This window comes from Bufo bufo, chromosome 1 (genome assembly GCF_905171765.1).
Source record: "Bufo bufo chromosome 1, aBufBuf1.1, whole genome shotgun sequence".
NCBI classification, from domain to species: Eukaryota; Metazoa; Chordata; class Amphibia; order Anura; family Bufonidae; genus Bufo; species Bufo bufo.
Window position 1 is genome coordinate 654,458,884 of NC_053389.1, and position 17,643 is coordinate 654,476,526.

General features: G+C 42.7%; 1 protein-coding gene and 1 long non-coding RNA gene across 4 annotated transcripts in view; one reads left to right on the forward strand and one right to left on the reverse strand.

The window, feature by feature from the left end:
- The window catches only part of AP4E1 (adaptor related protein complex 4 subunit epsilon 1), a 65,973-nt gene extending 63,094 nt beyond the window's left edge, over window positions 1-2,879 (forward strand). The window contains exon 20 of one of the 3 annotated variants that reach the window (XM_040413971.1): window positions 1,218-2,879. In XM_040413971.1, the coding sequence (XP_040269905.1) occupies window positions 1,218-1,378 (161 nt within the window). In that variant the 3' untranslated portion in view covers window positions 1,379-2,879. The remainder of the gene's footprint in view (window positions 1-1,217) is intronic. The other 2 variants (XM_040413970.1, XM_040413972.1) reach the window with 2 other exon arrangements.
- LOC120985813 lies at window positions 1,585-3,884 on the reverse strand. The gene is made up of 2 exons (XR_005775585.1): window positions 3,118-3,884; window positions 1,585-2,962 (listed from the first exon to the last, which is right to left on the reverse strand). It is a non-coding gene; the product is annotated as an uncharacterized LOC120985813 (long non-coding RNA).
- Window positions 3,885-17,643: the final 13,759 nt, after the last annotated feature.

The following is a 17,643-nucleotide window of genomic DNA, read 5'->3' on the forward strand; positions in this document are numbered from 1 at the left end:
AGTGAATGGAGTAGTAGCCTGATCTAAGACCCTCCTTTCTCAGGTTTACTGTTGGTTTCGCCTGTCGTGCCACCAGCGATCTGACATATATCACTTTACCCTGTGGATAGGTGACAAATTCTTCTTGTGGGATAAGCCCTTACACTTGTACACTGAACCAGCATCTGGATTATTATGTTCAGTCCTTGATTAGCAGGAATTATAGGTCATGGCTTCCAGGATACAATGTTTACTGTATTACGACCCCTCATGGGACCCTCAACATTAAAGCGGTCCCTACTTGTCAGAAGGCTCCTTTCCCCTCCCACAATAACCTGACCACGAAGCGTTCCCCTCTTAGGATCCACCCCCATAATCACCTGTAATCTGTGGGTAACCACCTTTCCCAGCAGAACCATTACAGGTGAAATTAAAGGAGCTCTCCGGGAACTAATTAAAATGGCCGCCAGCAGCCTGTACTAGAATCTGAGAAAGACTATTTGCCACCACTTGCAGAGCTGCCTAGGGCAGGACCTCAGTACACTGCTGTACAATAGATGGTAATGATGTAATCCTACCTACGATATGCCATCATGGCTGACCAGCCTGACAGGAAAACTCACTAATATGTAGTATATGAAAGTGCCAGAGTGTATAGTGAGGCCCGGCCCCCTCACCGTCCTCGACAGCTCTACAAGTGGTGACAATCAGTCCTGCTCACATTCTAGGACAGGCTGCTGGCAGTCATTCTAAATCATTCCTGGAGAACCCCTTTAAGCTTTACACACTGCCATACCAAAACAATGGACTGTCTGTTTCATGGAGGACAGCTCACCCAGAGGGAGAGACACTTTTTGTAATCATTTGGCTAAGAGATGAGAGTCTTGTACAGATCTATTAACTGAGAATTCACTAATGGAGTATATGGTAATGGGATTTCTAATTGAATCAGGCCCTGGAGCTGTATTCCCTTATTCTGTAAGTTAGTACATCTGCACAGTGCCTACTGTATAGTAAAGATATAGTGGCAATCTGACAGAGAATAGGGTACAAGATAGAATATTATTGTGAGCGTTGGTAATTTTATTTATGGGTAGAAACCCTTTAAGGGGTTAATAATAGGTTTGCCTGTGTCTCCATACGGTTATAGATAATTCACATAGTAATGCGTTTTGTTTTAGCCTCTTCTGGTACTTGTATGTGCTTGTTAATCTTGAGGGCCTCCTTGTGTCTTCCAGGTGATGAAGGGATAGCTGCGTGCCAACTGATGCCCTCTGTACCATCTCTGCTGCACTGCCACCTTCAGGAGGGTATATTGGTGGTGTGGATAAGATCGTCGTCTTCTACTCTATCAGACTCTTTATTTCACCTCTGCCAAAACGCATTAACAGAACATTGAGAATAGCAGTGCCTCCTTTTCTGGATCTTGTGCTTTACGTGGTTGTACCAAAGGAACACAGTCAGAGAGGATGTGATGCTAAGGACTCTGGAGAGATGGATATTGCTTTATTTTATTATAAACTTTTTTTTTTACCTGCAGGTTGTTGCTAATACTTGATCATTTGCACTTTGATGGACGTTCACATTTTACCTTCTTTTTTTTTTTTTTTACTTTTGTCATTCTCTTCACAAGAGAAGCCTATTATTTATGTGCTGCACTGCGACATCAGTATCCACCATAGCAGTGTGAGAATACCTCAAAGTATTTAGCTCCTGCTGCGCTACTGGGATCTAGTCTAGCGCCTTCTCTTACTGACTGCTGGATGGAATTTTAATGCGGCATGCTTCCTTTGCAAACCTCTAGAAAGGGCACAAGATTTATTCAGGGACGTTGTGGTGTACGAAAGTTTCAAATTATGTAGATATTGATTCTATATTTTACACCATAATTTATGGCTTTTCACTTATCTTGCCACTTTTCAAAAGCTAGGTGGGAAAATGAGCGGGACTTGGGCAGGTTCATGGCCTCCCACTGCCCAGTAGTAGAAACAGGTTTAAATGATATTTCAAACCTATGCCCTCTCATAGCTGGTGAGGATGTGAACTTCTGGTGCCTGGGAATGTGCCTAATTTATTAAGAGGTCTGTGGTTCTTAATACATTTGGCCCATTCTTCGCCGATCTACTTTATACTAAGGCTGGTGTTTGTTACATTTCTGGATACCAGTAGGATAATTCTTATCATTTATTACATATGTAGTAATACTCAGAAATAAGGCTTTGTTCACATCTATATTCAGAACCTCTAGGGCTTTCCCCCGAACTTCACAATATTTTTGGCAAGAGTATCACAGTCTACAGCGCTATTTTTGGCACATTGATGGATCCCATTAAAGTCAATTTTATCCACCAAGGTTTGCCGGTATATGCTTCCCGCATAGCTTTAATGGCTCCGTTGTAAACAAAATCATGATATAGCGAACAGCACCCAAAATATCTGCTGGGTGACATGTAACACATACTTGTGGCATTGGTGCAATTCACAGACAGCAAGCTGTGGTGCACTGGTGATATTGTGAGCAGGGTGCAGTTGTCTGCATGCAGTACTGGCACAGATATTATAGATACAGCAATACAATAATGATTCATAAGGTCTACAAAGTATGCCCGTTTTCTGGTGTACAAAAGTCACAAATTCCTGCAGCCCAGCACGGCCCTTACATTTACTATAATTTACAACAGAAAACTGGCTATACACGTTTCGGCTTCTTGCGCAGGGAGAGCACAGATGCAACAAATTTATTAAAAGGCATGCGGTTTTCATTGACTGGTGTGTGAGGCGCCAGTTTTTAGTAAATGAGCCCCAATATTGTATCCCGTCTGTCCATGTGTGACTAAGATCGCACTCCACTACAATACCAGGCACTTCCTCTGAACACATGTGGCGCTGCTGATTATTTGCAACAGCTGGAGCAATTTTTCACCTAGAAAGTCATCCGATTAGTAGCAATTATCTGTGTATGTGCCTTTAACCCCTTAATGACCTAGGACACGGATGGGCAAACTGAGGCTCTCCAGCTGTTGTAAAACTACAAATCCCATCATGCCCACTCTGCCTACAGCTATCAGCCTACAGCAAGGCTTGATGGGATTTGTAGTTTTACAACAGCTGGAGAGCCACAGTTTGCCCATCCCTGACCTAGGATGTACACAGTACGTCATTAAATCCAACGTGTCACTGCAAGTGCGGTGACACCGGCATGCAAACTGGTGTCACTGACTGCACCCAACAGGCGTCCACTCAGAGCGGTCCCTCAAATCCTGCAGCGCAGCTCCGATCTCAACCTGTCAGTGAGTGTTGAGTAGAAAGGAGCTGCGCTGTTGAGTCTCTGTAGCCCCCACAATGTCACAATCCCCCCAATTCAGGATGGCTGAGTGGGACCACCGAACAAACACCCTCAGGCCTTATCCCCCGGGATGGTCAAGCAGTAGCAGCATAGCAGTAAAGTGTCAGCTGTAACATTCAGCTGACACTCTGTTGCTAGAACCGACATCTGTGCTGCCACCGATGTCAGCCGTTTAAAGACTACCATGCCACGGTCCGTAGGGACTGCTGTATGGAAGGGGTTAACTGGGAGGGAGCTCTCTCTATGGGCCGCTGGTGTGGCAGCGTCCCAATGGTTACCATGCCAACCAGACGTTTTCACAGGCATCCAGACTTGCCATGGTATCTAAGCCTGACAGGTCCTGCCAGAGGCAGGAGCCTGATCAGGCTTAGTAAGTCACAATGCACTGCAATACACTATCCATTTTTTGTCACCCTATATCACAAAAAGTGTAATACCAAGCGATCAAAAAGTCCAATATAGTCCAAAATATTACGAATCAAACTGTTACCGTCATTCAGAAAATGGAGACACAAAAACTTGATTTTGTTTTTTAAAAAATTCTTTTATTGTGTAAAACCAAAATTAAATTAAAAAATATTGACATATTTGGTATCGATGCATCTGCAACGACCTGCTCTATAAAAATAGCACACGATCTAACATGTCAGGTGAACATCGTAAAAAAAACAGAACAGCCATTTTTTTGGTTACCTTGCCTAACAAAAAGCATAAAATCGAGCGATCAACAATCATATGTATCCCAAAATAGTACTAATAAAACTGTCACCTCATCCTGTGGTTTCCAAAATGGCGTCACTTTTTGGGAGATTCTACTGTTCATCAGGGGGGCTTCAAATGTGACATTATGCCTAAAATCCAGTCCAGGAAAATCTACCCTCCAAAAACCACATGGCGCTCCTTTCCTTCTGAGCCCTGTTTTGTGCCCATACAGCAGTATACTACCACATGTGGGGTGTTTCTGTAAATTGCAGATTCAGAGTAAAAGATATTGTTTAGTTTGTCTGTTAATCCTTGCTGTGTTACAGGAAAGAATGGATTAAAATGGAAAATCTGCCAAAAAAGGTGAAATTTAGAAATTTCTATTCCATTTTACGTTAATTCTTGTGGAACACCTAAAGGGTTAACAAAATTTGTAAAAATCAGTTTTGAATAACTTGAGGGGTTTAATTTCTAAAATGGGGTAAATTTATAGGTGGTTTTTACTATGTAAGCCCCACAAAGTGACTTCATAACTTAATTGGTCCTTAAAAAAGTGGGTTTGGAAGTTTTCTTAACAATTTTAAGAATTGCTTCTAAAATTCTAAGCCTTCTAATGTCTTTAAAAAATAAAATTACATTTTCAAAAGGGTGCCAACATAAAGTAGACATGGGAAATCTATTCACTGTAGAGTAATAATTTTTGTGAGGTATCACTACCTGCCTTAAAAGCAGAGAAATTCAAATTTAGAAAATTACAATTCTTTCAAAATTTTATGTAAATTTAGGAGGTTTTTATAAATAAAGGTGGTTTATATTGACTCCAATTTACCACTAATATGAAGTACAATGTGTCACAAGAAAACAATCTCAGAATGGCTCCAAAGTTATTACCATATAAAAATCAGCCTGGTCACAAAGGTGAGGTGCAAAATGGCCCGGTCATTAAGGGGTTAAAGGGGTTTTCCAAGACTTTAATACTGATGACCTATCCTCAGGACAGGTCATCAGTTTGTTATCTATGGAGGTCTAACACCCGGGACCCCGCCGATCAGCTGTTTGAGAAGGCATCGGCACTCGCAGTAGAGCCACGGCCTTCTGCATGCTCGCCAAGCGCAGCACCGTACATTGTATAGCGGGTGTACAACACGGACTGCTCCTGTATTTTGCGGATCCACGATTTGCAGGCTGTAAAACTGATTATCTTATATGCTTGGGGCCTTACAGTAGGTTTTGATGTCTAACACCATATGACCTTTGGTTGTGGCTTTAGTGTTCACTTAGGGCAGAGCAACTAAGGCTACTTTCACACTAGCGTTCGGGGCTCCGCTTGTGAGCTCCGTTTGAAGGGTCTCACAAGCGGCCCCAACGCATCCGTACTGCCCTAATGCATTCTGAGTGGACGCGGATCCGCTCAGAATGCATCAGTCTGGCAGCGTTCAGCCTCCGCTCCGCTCAGCGAGCGGACACCTGAACGCTGCTTGCAGCGTTCGGGTGTCCGCCTGGCCGTGCGGAGGCAAACGGATCCGTCCAGACTTACAATGTAAGTCAATGGGGACGGATCAGTTTGAAGTTGACACCATATGGCTCAATCTTCAAGCGGATCTGTCCCCCATTGACTTTCAATGTAAAGTCTGGACGGATCCGTTCAGGCTACTTTCACACTTAGAAATTTTTCTAAGTTATAATGCAGACGGATCCGTTCTGAACGGATACAAACGTCTGCATTATAGGAGCGGATCCGTCTGAGCAGACAGCAGACGGATCCGCTCTGAACGCTAGTGTGAAAGTAGCCTAATCTGGGAAAAGTATGGTAAAAGCTATGCAGTGTGAAGTTATATCTGGAGAATCATTTTAAATAGCCACTTGTCCAAATGACATAATGCAATATGTATTATAAAGTCTCCTTTATTAATGGATTAGAAGGCTGTGACTCAGGAGGAAATGGACCTTCAGTCTGCAGCCTGGACAATCACATTCGGATTGATTTTCTTTGTAATGTCAGATATTTTAATTAAGTTAATTAAAAATCAGGCACTTGACTGTACAGGAGAGACTGCAAAAATGTATTGTGAGACCTTGCTGGATATATTTAATTTAAAATGCACCTCAAATTTAAAGGCGCCCAGGCTGATATATTATTGGGGTCATTTATCAAACTGGTGTAAAGTAGAACTGACTTAGTTGCCCACAGGAACCAATCAGATTCCATTTTTCATTGACAGCTCCTTTGGAAAATGAAATGAGGAATCTTATTAAGTCAGTTCTACTTTACACCAGTTTAATAAATAACCCCCTATGGGCCCATGGTGGCTCTGTGAAGTATATCTAAATGCTGTTAACAGCTCAGGCATGATGGACGCCCCCCATAATCTTGTACAGGAAATGGAACTAAAAAAACACAATCTGAAAATAATAAAGGATTTGAAAAAATGATATATGTCACTATCTGGTTTCAAATGGCAAAAAATATTATAGGTGACACCCCCTTTAAATGGGGTTTTCCAGGCTTTAATATTGATGATCTGTTCTTGGAATAGGTTATCAATAGAGATGAGCGAATTTCATGTTATGAAATTTGTTCACGCTTCGTTTGGTGGTAAAAGCAGAATTGTGGATTCCGTTACTAGGGCCCATAACGGAATTCTATGACGGAATGCATAACGTAATGCCTTTAGAGGCATTCCATTATTTATTCCGTCATAATAGAAGTCTATGGGCTACATAACGGATCCATCCCGTCATAAAATCCGTTCCGTCATAGAATTGCGTTATGGTCCGTGGTAACGGAATCCATAACGCAATTCTGCTTTTACCACCAAACGAAGAGTGAACAAATTTAAAAATATGACATTTGCTCATCTCTAGTTATCAATATCAGATTGGCAGTGGGTCGACTCCGCCGATCAACCTTATGAAGATTAGTCTCCTGTCTCTCTTCCTGCTTACCATAGACATGGCAGCCGCGAGCAGGAAGAGAGATGGGAGACGGCACTGCGCCTGCCTTCTCTTCATACAGGTGATTGGCGGGGGTGCCAGGTATCGGACCCCCGCCAATCTGATATAGATGACCTATATCTTATCTTGATTAAAATACTGGAAACACCCTTTCAAATAGATCAAAATGTGGTGCATTTTTGTTTTAGATTAATTTATGCACATCAATACAAGGCTAAGGCCCCCTTCACACGGGCGTTGCGGGCCGGATGCGATGCAGGTGCGTTCAGGGAAAATCGTGCGAGTAGGCACGCAATTTCAGTCAGTTTTGACTGCGATTTCGTTCCGTTGTTCATTTTTTTTCCACGTGAGTGCAATGCGTTTTGTACGCTCGTGAGAAAAAACTGAATGTGGTACCCAGACCCGAACCTGGACTTCTTCACTGAAGTTCAGGTTCGGTGTTCTGTAGATTTTATTATTTTCCATTATAACATGGTTTTAATGGAAAATAATAGCATTCTTAATACAGTATAATGTCAATTGAGGGTTAAAAAATAATAAAAACATAACTCATCCCATCCATTTGATCGCGCAGCCGGGATCTTCTTCTTTGTTCTTCTTGAAGGACCTGCAAAAGGACCTTCGCTGATGTCATCGCGCTCACCACGTTATAATGGAAAATAATAAAGTAAATGGGGTCCCGGGTCATACATCCCTCGTCTCCTTAGCAACCATACGTGAAAATCGCACCGCATCCACACTTGCTTGCAAAAAATAAGCTAAGGGGGTAAGAATATGGCGATGCAACGCAAAAAAACTGAGGTCGGGGTCATTTATCCAACTGGTGTAAAGTAGAACTGGCTTAGTTGCCCATAGCAACCAATCAGATTCCACTTTTCATTTTCCAAAGGAGCTGTCAATGAAAGCTGGAATCTGATTGGTTGCTATGGGCAACTAAGCCAGTTCTACTTTACACCAGTTTGATAAATGACCCCAATATTTTTTTGACAACATTTCAATTTTTTTGGTCAGTATTAAAATGTAAAACTATACATATGTGGTATAGTTCTAATCATACTGACCTGGAGAATTAAGGTAACAGGCCAGTTTTACCGGATAGGGAACACCGTGAAAACAAAACCCATAAAACTTTGTCAGAATTGTGGGGGTTTTTTTAGAATTCGACCCAAATTTATAATTTTTTTCCCCCACTGCATTGTGAATGGAAAAATAAAAAAGTTATGGCTTTGGGAATGCTGGGAGTAAATAACAGAAAATCTTCTGGTCCTGAAGGGGTTAATATATAACAGTGTATCTGCAGATTAGCGGTCCATCTGAATGCCTGTCCTCCATTAGGTTCATGTCATCCTGAAACACCTGGCTCTCTCTAGCTCATGGTTAGATTCTACTAATGCATGCACGGTGTCTTCTACAGCATTGTATAAAGTTTTAAAATCCCCCACTAGAAACTTGAATGTAGATTGCAAAATGCATGATGCCAGTCAAATACAACATGTCGATACTTCTATACAAGGGGCTGGTATTGTCCCAGTGGACTAACGTGCGGCTGCTTTTTTATTGGTTCTTTCAAGCAATGCAATCAGTTTCTTACCATTGAATTGTCTTAGACGTATTTACTACTGTTGGTGCCTTTAAAAGGGATTCTAAGTAAAGTTCTTAAAACAGTGATGTTGAATCTTCAATTATTTCGTCCGGTTTTGCTTTTCTCAAGGGTCTTGTCCCACCAATGGACATCTCACATATTAAAGGGGTATTTCCATCTCCGACAATGGGGGCATATCACTAGGATATACCCCATTGTCCGATAGGTGCGGCTCCCGTCTCTGGGACCCGCACCTATCTCGTAATTGCAGCCAGCAAAGTGAAGGAGGGTGCCTTTACACACAGATGTTCTTTTTAATGAAGCGGTCTCCTCTGCTAGCGAGCAGAAAATTGTCGGGAAGGAACTCTACCCTCCTGACAATCGTCTGCCTCGTTGGGCAGGAACTCTACCTTCCCGACAATCGTCTGCCTCATTGGGCTGTATAATGCTGCCTTTACACACAGATGTTCTTTTTAATAAAACCACTCATGAAGCCGTTTGTCGGGAAGGAACTCTACCCTCCCGACAATCGTCTGCCTCGTTGGGCAGGAACACTACCCTCCCGACAATCGTCTGCCTCGTTGGGCAGGAACACTACCCTCCCGACAATCGTCTGCCTCGTTGGGCAGGAACTCTACCCTCCCGACAATCGTCTGCCTCGTTGGGCTGTGTAATGCTGCCTTCACACACAGATGTTCTTTTTAATAAAACCACTCATGAAGTTCATAAAGAGATAAGTAGTTAAATAGTATTAGTAGTGTAGTTAACAGAGACTATTAGAATTTTTCTCCCTGCATTATCATCGAAAGCGTAGCATGTACCTGGTTAGTTTAGAAAGTTACTTTATTGTAAGACATGTATTTATGCATCGACATATGCATATATGATTATTTGTTTTTACGGCACACGCGTTGACCTCCTGTTCCTTTTACTGCCAAATCCGTTTTAAAACAGTATGCTTGCGTATATATACAGTATATTGAATCCATTTGAAAAAGGGATCGGTTTGGTCCTGAAATGTGCATGATGATAAACAATAAAGTATTTTTGTCTAAACTAACCAGTTACAAGCTACCCCTTTTGATGACGGCACAAGGCAAAAGATCCTAGTATTCTCCATTAACAACTTCATTCATACCAAGAAGGATAACTGGCCTAGAAGAAGATAAAATGTGGTAGGGCCGTTGTCCCTGCCCCCTCCCCAACCCCACCTTTTCGGGAAAGTGGCGAGGCTGTTGAAAAAGTGGCAAACGTGCAGGTTTTCACACCATAATACTGGTGTAATGTAATGATAAATCTGGCCCAATATGTTTTAAAGCCAGTATTCACTTGTTGAGATATTGACTAGTGTTGAGTGAACTTGCGATTTGCAAGTCTGGTGTTCGGGTTATCTAAGAATTCCATAATTGATTCCGTTACCACGGACCATAACGGAATTCTATGACTGCATGCAGCACGGAAGCCTATAAGAGACATTCTGTATTGCATGCTGGCCATAGACTTCTATTATGACGGAATGCCTCTTATAGGTCCGGGTTATTCTTAGATAACCCGAACGCCGAGCTTGCAAATTGCAAGTTTGTAAGGATGTTCCTATACTATCCGAAACACATAAGCCTCCCAAGTCAGTGACTCTGATGTTTTTAAAGACGTGAATAAAGATAACAGGGTTTTAACGAGTGTTATAGATTTTCTGCATATCAATGATTGTTTTGCTGGCCTGGCCAGGGATTTAACAATGATTTAGGGGTCATGCACACGACCGTATGTATTTTGTGGTCCGCAAAACACCGATCCCCAGAAAAAAAAAACGGATGACATCTGTGTGATGTCTGTGTTGCATAAGTTTTTTTCCGGATCCATTGTAACAATGCCTGTGCTTGTCCGCAAAACAGACAAGAATAGGACATGTATTTTTTTGAGCAATGGACATAAGGACATGCAATGCACACTGTGTCATTTCCGTTTTTTTTTTTTTTTTTGTGGCCTCGTTGAAATGAATGGTTCTGCATACGGGCTGCAAAAATAACAGAACGTACATGGACAGAAAAATAAGTTTGTGTGCATGAGCTGTAAGAATACAAATCACATTCTAATGCCTCATTTACACGTCAGAATTTTGGTCAGTGACGTCCATCAGTGATTTTGAGCCAAAACCAGATGCGGCTCTAAACACAGAACAGGTGCAGATCTTTCCCTTATACCTTATCTCTGTGGAACCCTGGTTTTGGCTCACAATCACTGATGGAAATCGCTAGAGATAAGCGAAGCAAGCTTTGGATGCTACATCCGGTTGCTCCACTGAAAAAATCAGTCTCTGTACAGCATTAAAATGTACTGCCTCTGATGAGGTGAAGTTGTGCAAGACTTTCTTGAATAACTTTGGTACTTGATTTTTAAAGTGGAAAACCACTTTAAAATTTGGAACCGAACTTGGCTTAGTTTCCAACTGGTAATTTAAATCGGCTGTCTTTCAACTTTTCTAGAGTACTGAATAAAGCGTAGCTGCACTAGAAAAGTTGAATATTGAAGTGCATCTCCACTTTGAATATCTCACTGCCAGTGCAAAACGGTTAATAACCAAAAACGAATAAAGTTTTTTTTGAACAATTATTGAATAAAAATAAATTATTAATTGCACCCCTGTCACTGCGTGTAAACAGACAGGTGGGATAAGGGTCCTTAGATGTGGAGGGAAACTACACGATATGGATATTTTGGTGTGACCCTTAAGTTGTAGCTAAAAGAGGACCACCATGAAATGGTAGTGGACCTCATCCCAAATGCACAGAAAGATATTGCCCTGCAAAACTGATGGGAAGACTAAGTCAATGGCTTCCCTTGAGCAGGAATAGTAATGTTATCCACTGTACCATATCAGGCACTCAATCCTGTTGCAGACTGGTATAGTAAGTGTTTCCAGTATATACAGACGCCCAGCGGGACCCTGCAAGTATCACCGCTTCTACAATAAGATCTCCTTGGTGAGCGTCAGTAGCCTAACTAGCTTGACGTGTTTCATGTGTCCCTTTTTGCGTATACCTCATCAGGAGCTGTAGCGTGGCCCTGAAGCAGGTTATCTTGTCTACAGTGGATATAAAAAGTCTACACAACCCTGTTAAAATGTCAGGTTTCTGTGATGTCAAAAAATGAGACAAAGATAAATAATTTCAGAACTTTTTCCACCTTTAATGTGACCTATAAACTGTACAACCCAATTGAAAAACAAACTGAAATCTTTTAGGTAGAGGGAAGAAGAAATATAAAAATAAAATATGGTTGCATAAGTGTGCACACCCCTAAACTAATACTTTGTTGAAGCACCTTTTGATTTTATTACAGCACTCAGTCTTTTTGGGTATGAGTCTATCAGCATGGCACATTTTGACTTGGCAAGATTTGCCCACTCTTCTTTGCAAAAACACTCCAAATCTGTCAGATTGCGAGGGCATCTCCTGTGCACTGCCCTCTTCAGATCACCCCACAGATTTTCAATCGGATTCAGGTCTGGGCTCTGGACTTTTTATATCCACTGTAAATCTGTTGCTAGAGAAGAGCGGTAACGCTGCACGTGTGGTGTCAACCTACTAGTGTGGTCGTACGCACCGACCCGTTCCCGCTCAATATATTAGGGGGAATGAAGAGGTGGGACGTAGATGCTCAGGGGGCGTGTCTAGGGGTCCTAGTCCCAATCTTCCGTATCCCACTGTGGCAAGATACCTGTATTCCCACCTAAGTATTCAATTCAATTGGATTATTTCCAAGCGGCTATTGCTAGAATTCATTCATGGGGATTTATACATCTCAGTGGAAAGAGCAGTACGAGGCAATAATAACAATATCACAGCAGGGGTAACTCAAAGAACCTCCAGGAATGTAAATCCATAATACAACAAATCCTTCACTCAGAGCAATAAAAAAATGATGAAAAATAAATAAAATAGTCAGAGTACACCTGTAGTAAGTGGAGTGCATAAATTGTCTACCCTCATGTGAACGCAGATGTGTAATGCGTGTAAGGACTACTTTGTCAAAGGTCTGCACTCACAGGGAAAATGACTAGATTTATTACAGATGGTCTATCTCTGGATCGTATCCAACTGTGGTATGGGTGTAGCTTCCCTATTATCTATGTTCATTAGATAAACACTCCGTATTATCAAAAATTGAGTAGACACACCAGCGTGCCACGTTGTATCTGTTACACCCACCGGATTTATTGGTGCACTCAATGAGTATCATACCAGTCACAAATCAAAAGAAAAAAAAAAGCTGTATTTATTCAATAAAGCATGTGTAGCTGCTTCTTTCATTCAATCCTTTCGGTGTTTAGATGAAAAATCCACTGTAGCTCTTTTCTGAGGAGTCTCCGATCCAGGTTGCCTCCTCTAGGCAGTTGGCGGACATGTTCGATGCCTTGAAACTTAAGTGCATTAATGTCACCTAGGTTCTCACATGCTTACCGAGCGGGGTATCTTTTTTCTTTATTCAGATGTTCCCCTATCCTACTCCTAAGCTCTTGTATCGTCTTTCTCATTTGCATGTTGCTAGATAGATGACACCTGTGGTCCTGCAGTTTATGAATGTTATAATATCATACACTTTACCTGTGGACGTGCTCCTGAATGGTCTGCCCATTAAGATGGATGCACAGGCAACGCATCCACTGCATCTGTATGTCCCCTTAGTGGTTGGTGAAATGGGGCTTTAAGAAAAGTTTGGACCAGCCGCTCCCTTAGATTCCTACCCCTAGGATATGTAATGCGGGGGATATCCTCCACGTCTGGGTTCGTACGAAGGATACACCAGAATTTTGTGAGAATATCTTTCACTTCTTTATGCCCATCATCGTATGTGCCTATTATTCTTATAGTTTCCCCATTCTCATTGCTTATTTTTGGAGTGAGGAGGGTATTACGATTACTGCATCGTGCATGGTGGTACGCCGTATTAAGTACTTGCTCCGGATATCCTCTGTTTTACTTTTGGTTCCTTAACAAGTGGGAGGCACATATGCAAACTGTTGTAATTCCTACACCGTTCACCTGATTTGGATGTAAATACCCTCAAATTAAAGCTGACAGTCTGCAGTTAAAGCACATCTTGTTCGTTTTCATTTCAAATCCATTGTGGTGGTGTATAGAGCCCAAAAATGTTAGAATTGTGTCGATGTCCCAATATTTATGGACCTGACTGTAAAGAAAAGACCCAACTCATTGATGTTCAGTTTGTCCACAATGAGTTTAAATTGTGCTGCCTCACCTTTCCATAGAATCAGAACATCATCTATGTAATGCAGCCATAATTGGATACATGGTGCCCATTCTTCAAGATGTTCTCCAAAAATGGGCCCATGGCCACTCCCCTGAGCTGGTGGAAGATCTTACCATTAAACCCAAAAATATTGTACTTGAGGATGAAATCTAAAAGGGAAATAAGGAACTTGTTATGTGGTCTACAATGAACCCCTCTCTCTCAATAAATATTCAATGGTCATGATGCCCCTATCGTGTGAAATAGCCAACATAATATCTTCCTCACAGGTGATGCCATTGATCCTGCTGAGAAAATCCATTGTATCTCTAGTATATGAAGGTAAAGACACCACAAAAGGTTGTAAGATTGTGTCTACGTATACACTGATGATGATGGGTCTGCCCTTTAGGGGGTTCGATCCCTTATGGATATTTTTTGGTTATTAACCATCTTGCATTGGCAGTGAGATATTTTTAGATTATAAATTTAGGAAAACTTGGATATATTAAGGGTACTCAGTGAGTTAATAATTTGACTTCATCTCCACTTTTAACATTTAACTTGTATTTATCAATTTCATTTTCTCAATTCATAATTACATTTCAGATACATTGCTGTTATCAAAAGGTCATGCACCAGACTACCCCTTGTAACCCTTAAAGGGGTATTCCTACTTTGCTTTTTCAATCTTACCAGCAGTAGATGTCCTGTTAACTTCCTGGTTTTGCTCAGGCAGTTGAGTGAAGGCCGGCCACACCTCCTCATGACTCACCCTGAGAGTTCAGTCATTGTGTGCTCGTTCATGTGGATGAGTCATCCTTCTGGCAGCCTGCAGAGTATGTAAAGCCCATCCCCCTGCTTATGGGGGGAGGGGGGGGCGGCATCTGTGAATGGCACTTATGGGGTGGGGGCATCTGTGGATGGCACTTATGGGGTGGGGGGGCATCTGTGGATGGCACTTATGGGGGGGCATCTGTGGATTGCCGCCTGGACTCCTTCTGGGCACCAGAGAGCACGGCGTCCTCGGTTGCTATGACGCCGTGCGCTCCCTCCTGCTGCTGGAAAACCGTAATACACTGCTATGATCTAAGAGTGTATCACTGTATTCCGGCGGCAGGAGGGAGCGCACGGCGTCATAGCAACCGAGGACGCCGTGTGCTCCGGCGCCCAGAAGGAGTCGGCCCGGGACTAATAGGGGAGCATATCAATCCCTAAACTCTGCCACTGTGGTCTTCCAGGGCCCTCCTTCCTCCTCTAGCATCTGCAGGACAGCAGCGTGGCAGGCAGACCGTTTCTCTCCCCGGTACTATCTCCAGCATGCAGGGTCAGACACGGCTGTTTTACAAGTGATCTCTTTGGGCATGCGTGCGCGTTCTCGAGCGGCCGGCTGGGGAGAAGGTAGGACATTGTGCGCAGGCGCGGCACATACAAGCCCCGCAAGTATGTGGCCGTAACCAGAGGATACAGGTAGACAACACAGGCGCAGATGAAGATTTTTCAGGAGAACGCTTGGGGAAACTGATTAACAGCAATTAATGAAATTGGAATACCCCTTTAATGACCAGCCTGTTTTGGGCCTTAGTGACCAAGCGATTTCTATTTTATTTTTTTTCATCATCGCATTCCAAGAGCTATAACTTTTTTATTTTTCTGTTGATGTAGTCTTATGAGGGATTGTTCTTGTGGCAACATTTTGGGGTACACTTAACTTACTGATTAACTTTTATTAACTCTGTGGGGGAAGGGAAAAAACAGCAATACTAAGTTTTTACATTATACATTTTGATACATTCATTTTTCGTCCTAAATAGCAAAGATAACTATTTTATTTTATGATTACAGTAATTTCAAACATATATATATAGCTTTTTTATTACTACTTTTGCACAATTAAAACCCTTTAAAAAAAAAAATGTTCTTGCATCGCTGGATCCCACGATCCATAACTTTTTTATTTTTCGTTCTACAAATCTAAGGCCCTGATTTATCATACCTTCACTTCAGAATTCTGGCATCAAAAAGTCACAAAATAAAGCTTTTACGACTTTTTTTGACGCTCGCGCAAAAAATTTGTGGCTTTTTACACTCGCGCAAATATTTGCGACTTTTTACACTCACTTGCACAAAATGTTTTGACTTTTTGCATGTGTATACCACTCACTCCAGTTTTGTAATATGGATGGTAAAGTGGGCGTGGTGAGCTATGTTAATGAGTTTCACTCCAGATTTATCATTGAGACTTTTTTTTAAAAGTCGCAAATAAGTTGCAATTTCACTCCAAGAGCAGGGTGGAGTAGGAAAATTGGAGTAGCTTCTCTAGACAGAAGTATTAGGTTTAAAGACAAGCCAAATTTATCAAATAACATGCAACATTTGATAAATGTGGCACAAAGTACCGTATTTTACGGCGTATAAGACGACCCCCAACTTTTCCATTTAAAATATAGGGTTTGGGCTATACTCGCCGTATAAGACTACCCCTGCCTGCCCAGCCCTCCCTGTCTCTAAGACAATCTTCTCCAGTGCAGGGAACTGACCATGGCAGCCAGGGCTTCAGTAGCATCCTGGCTGCCATGGTAACCTATCTTTTTCTTTTCATATTCCCAGTTTCCCATATAAGAACTACTAGGGGCTGGGAAAAGATGGTGGGTCCATTGCCATGGGGGATCTGTTATGGAGGGGATCTGTGGATGGCACTGTTATGGGGAGGGGGATCTTATGCTATATGTGTCATCCACAGATCTCCCCCATAACAGTGTCCCCCAATACACCGGCCCCGCCGCTCACAGCAGTATAATATCTAAAGACTATTCCTTAACCGGCAGTAACTTGAACTTTAAATCAGTGCTATGATCTTTATTACCTTACAATGAAGCTCTGGTAACAGGCAGAGCGGGCGGCGGCGTAACGTTACTCACTCACGTGACGCGCCTGCTTCATTCATAAAGTGGGCGGAACAGGCGCGTCACATGAGTGAGTGACGTTACGCCTCCGCCCGCTCTGCCTGTTACCGGAGCTTCATTGTAAGGTTATAAAGATCATAGCGCTGATTCAAAGTTCAAGTTACTGCCGGTTAAGGCTACTTTCACACTTGCGTTCGGAGCGGATCCGTCTGATGTTTCATCAGACGGATCCGCTCCGATAATGCAGACGTTCGCATCCGTTCAGAACGGATGCGTCTGCATTAAAACGTAGAAAATTTTCTAAGTGTGAAAGTTGTCTGAGCGGATCCGTTCAGACTTTACATTGAAAGTCAATGGGGAACGGATCCGCTTGAAGATTGAGCCATATAGTGTCATCTTCAAGCGGATCCGTCCCCATTGACTTACATTGTAAGTGTGGACGGATCCGCTCGCCTCCGCACGGCCAGGCGGACACCCGAACGCTGCAAGCAGCGTTCAGGTGTCCGCTCACTGAGCGGAGCGGAGGCTGAACGCTGGCAGGCGGATGCATTCTCAGTGGATCCGCCTCCACTGAGAATGCATTGGGGCCAGACGGATGCGTTTGGGGCCGCTCGTGAGCCCCTTCAAACGGTGCGCACGAGCGGACACCCGAACGCTAGTGTGAAAGTAGCCTAAGGAATAGTCTTTAGATATTATACTGCTGTGAGCGGCAGGGCCGGTGTAAGGCCCCTTTCACACGGGCGAGTATTCCGCGCGGATGCGATGCGTGAGTTGAACGCATTGCACCCGCACTGAATACCGACCCATTCATTTCTATGGGGCTGTTCACATGAGCAGTGATTTTCACGCATCACTTGTGCGTTGCGTGAAAATCGCAGCATGCTCTTTATTCTGCGTTTTTCACGCAACGCAGGCCCTAT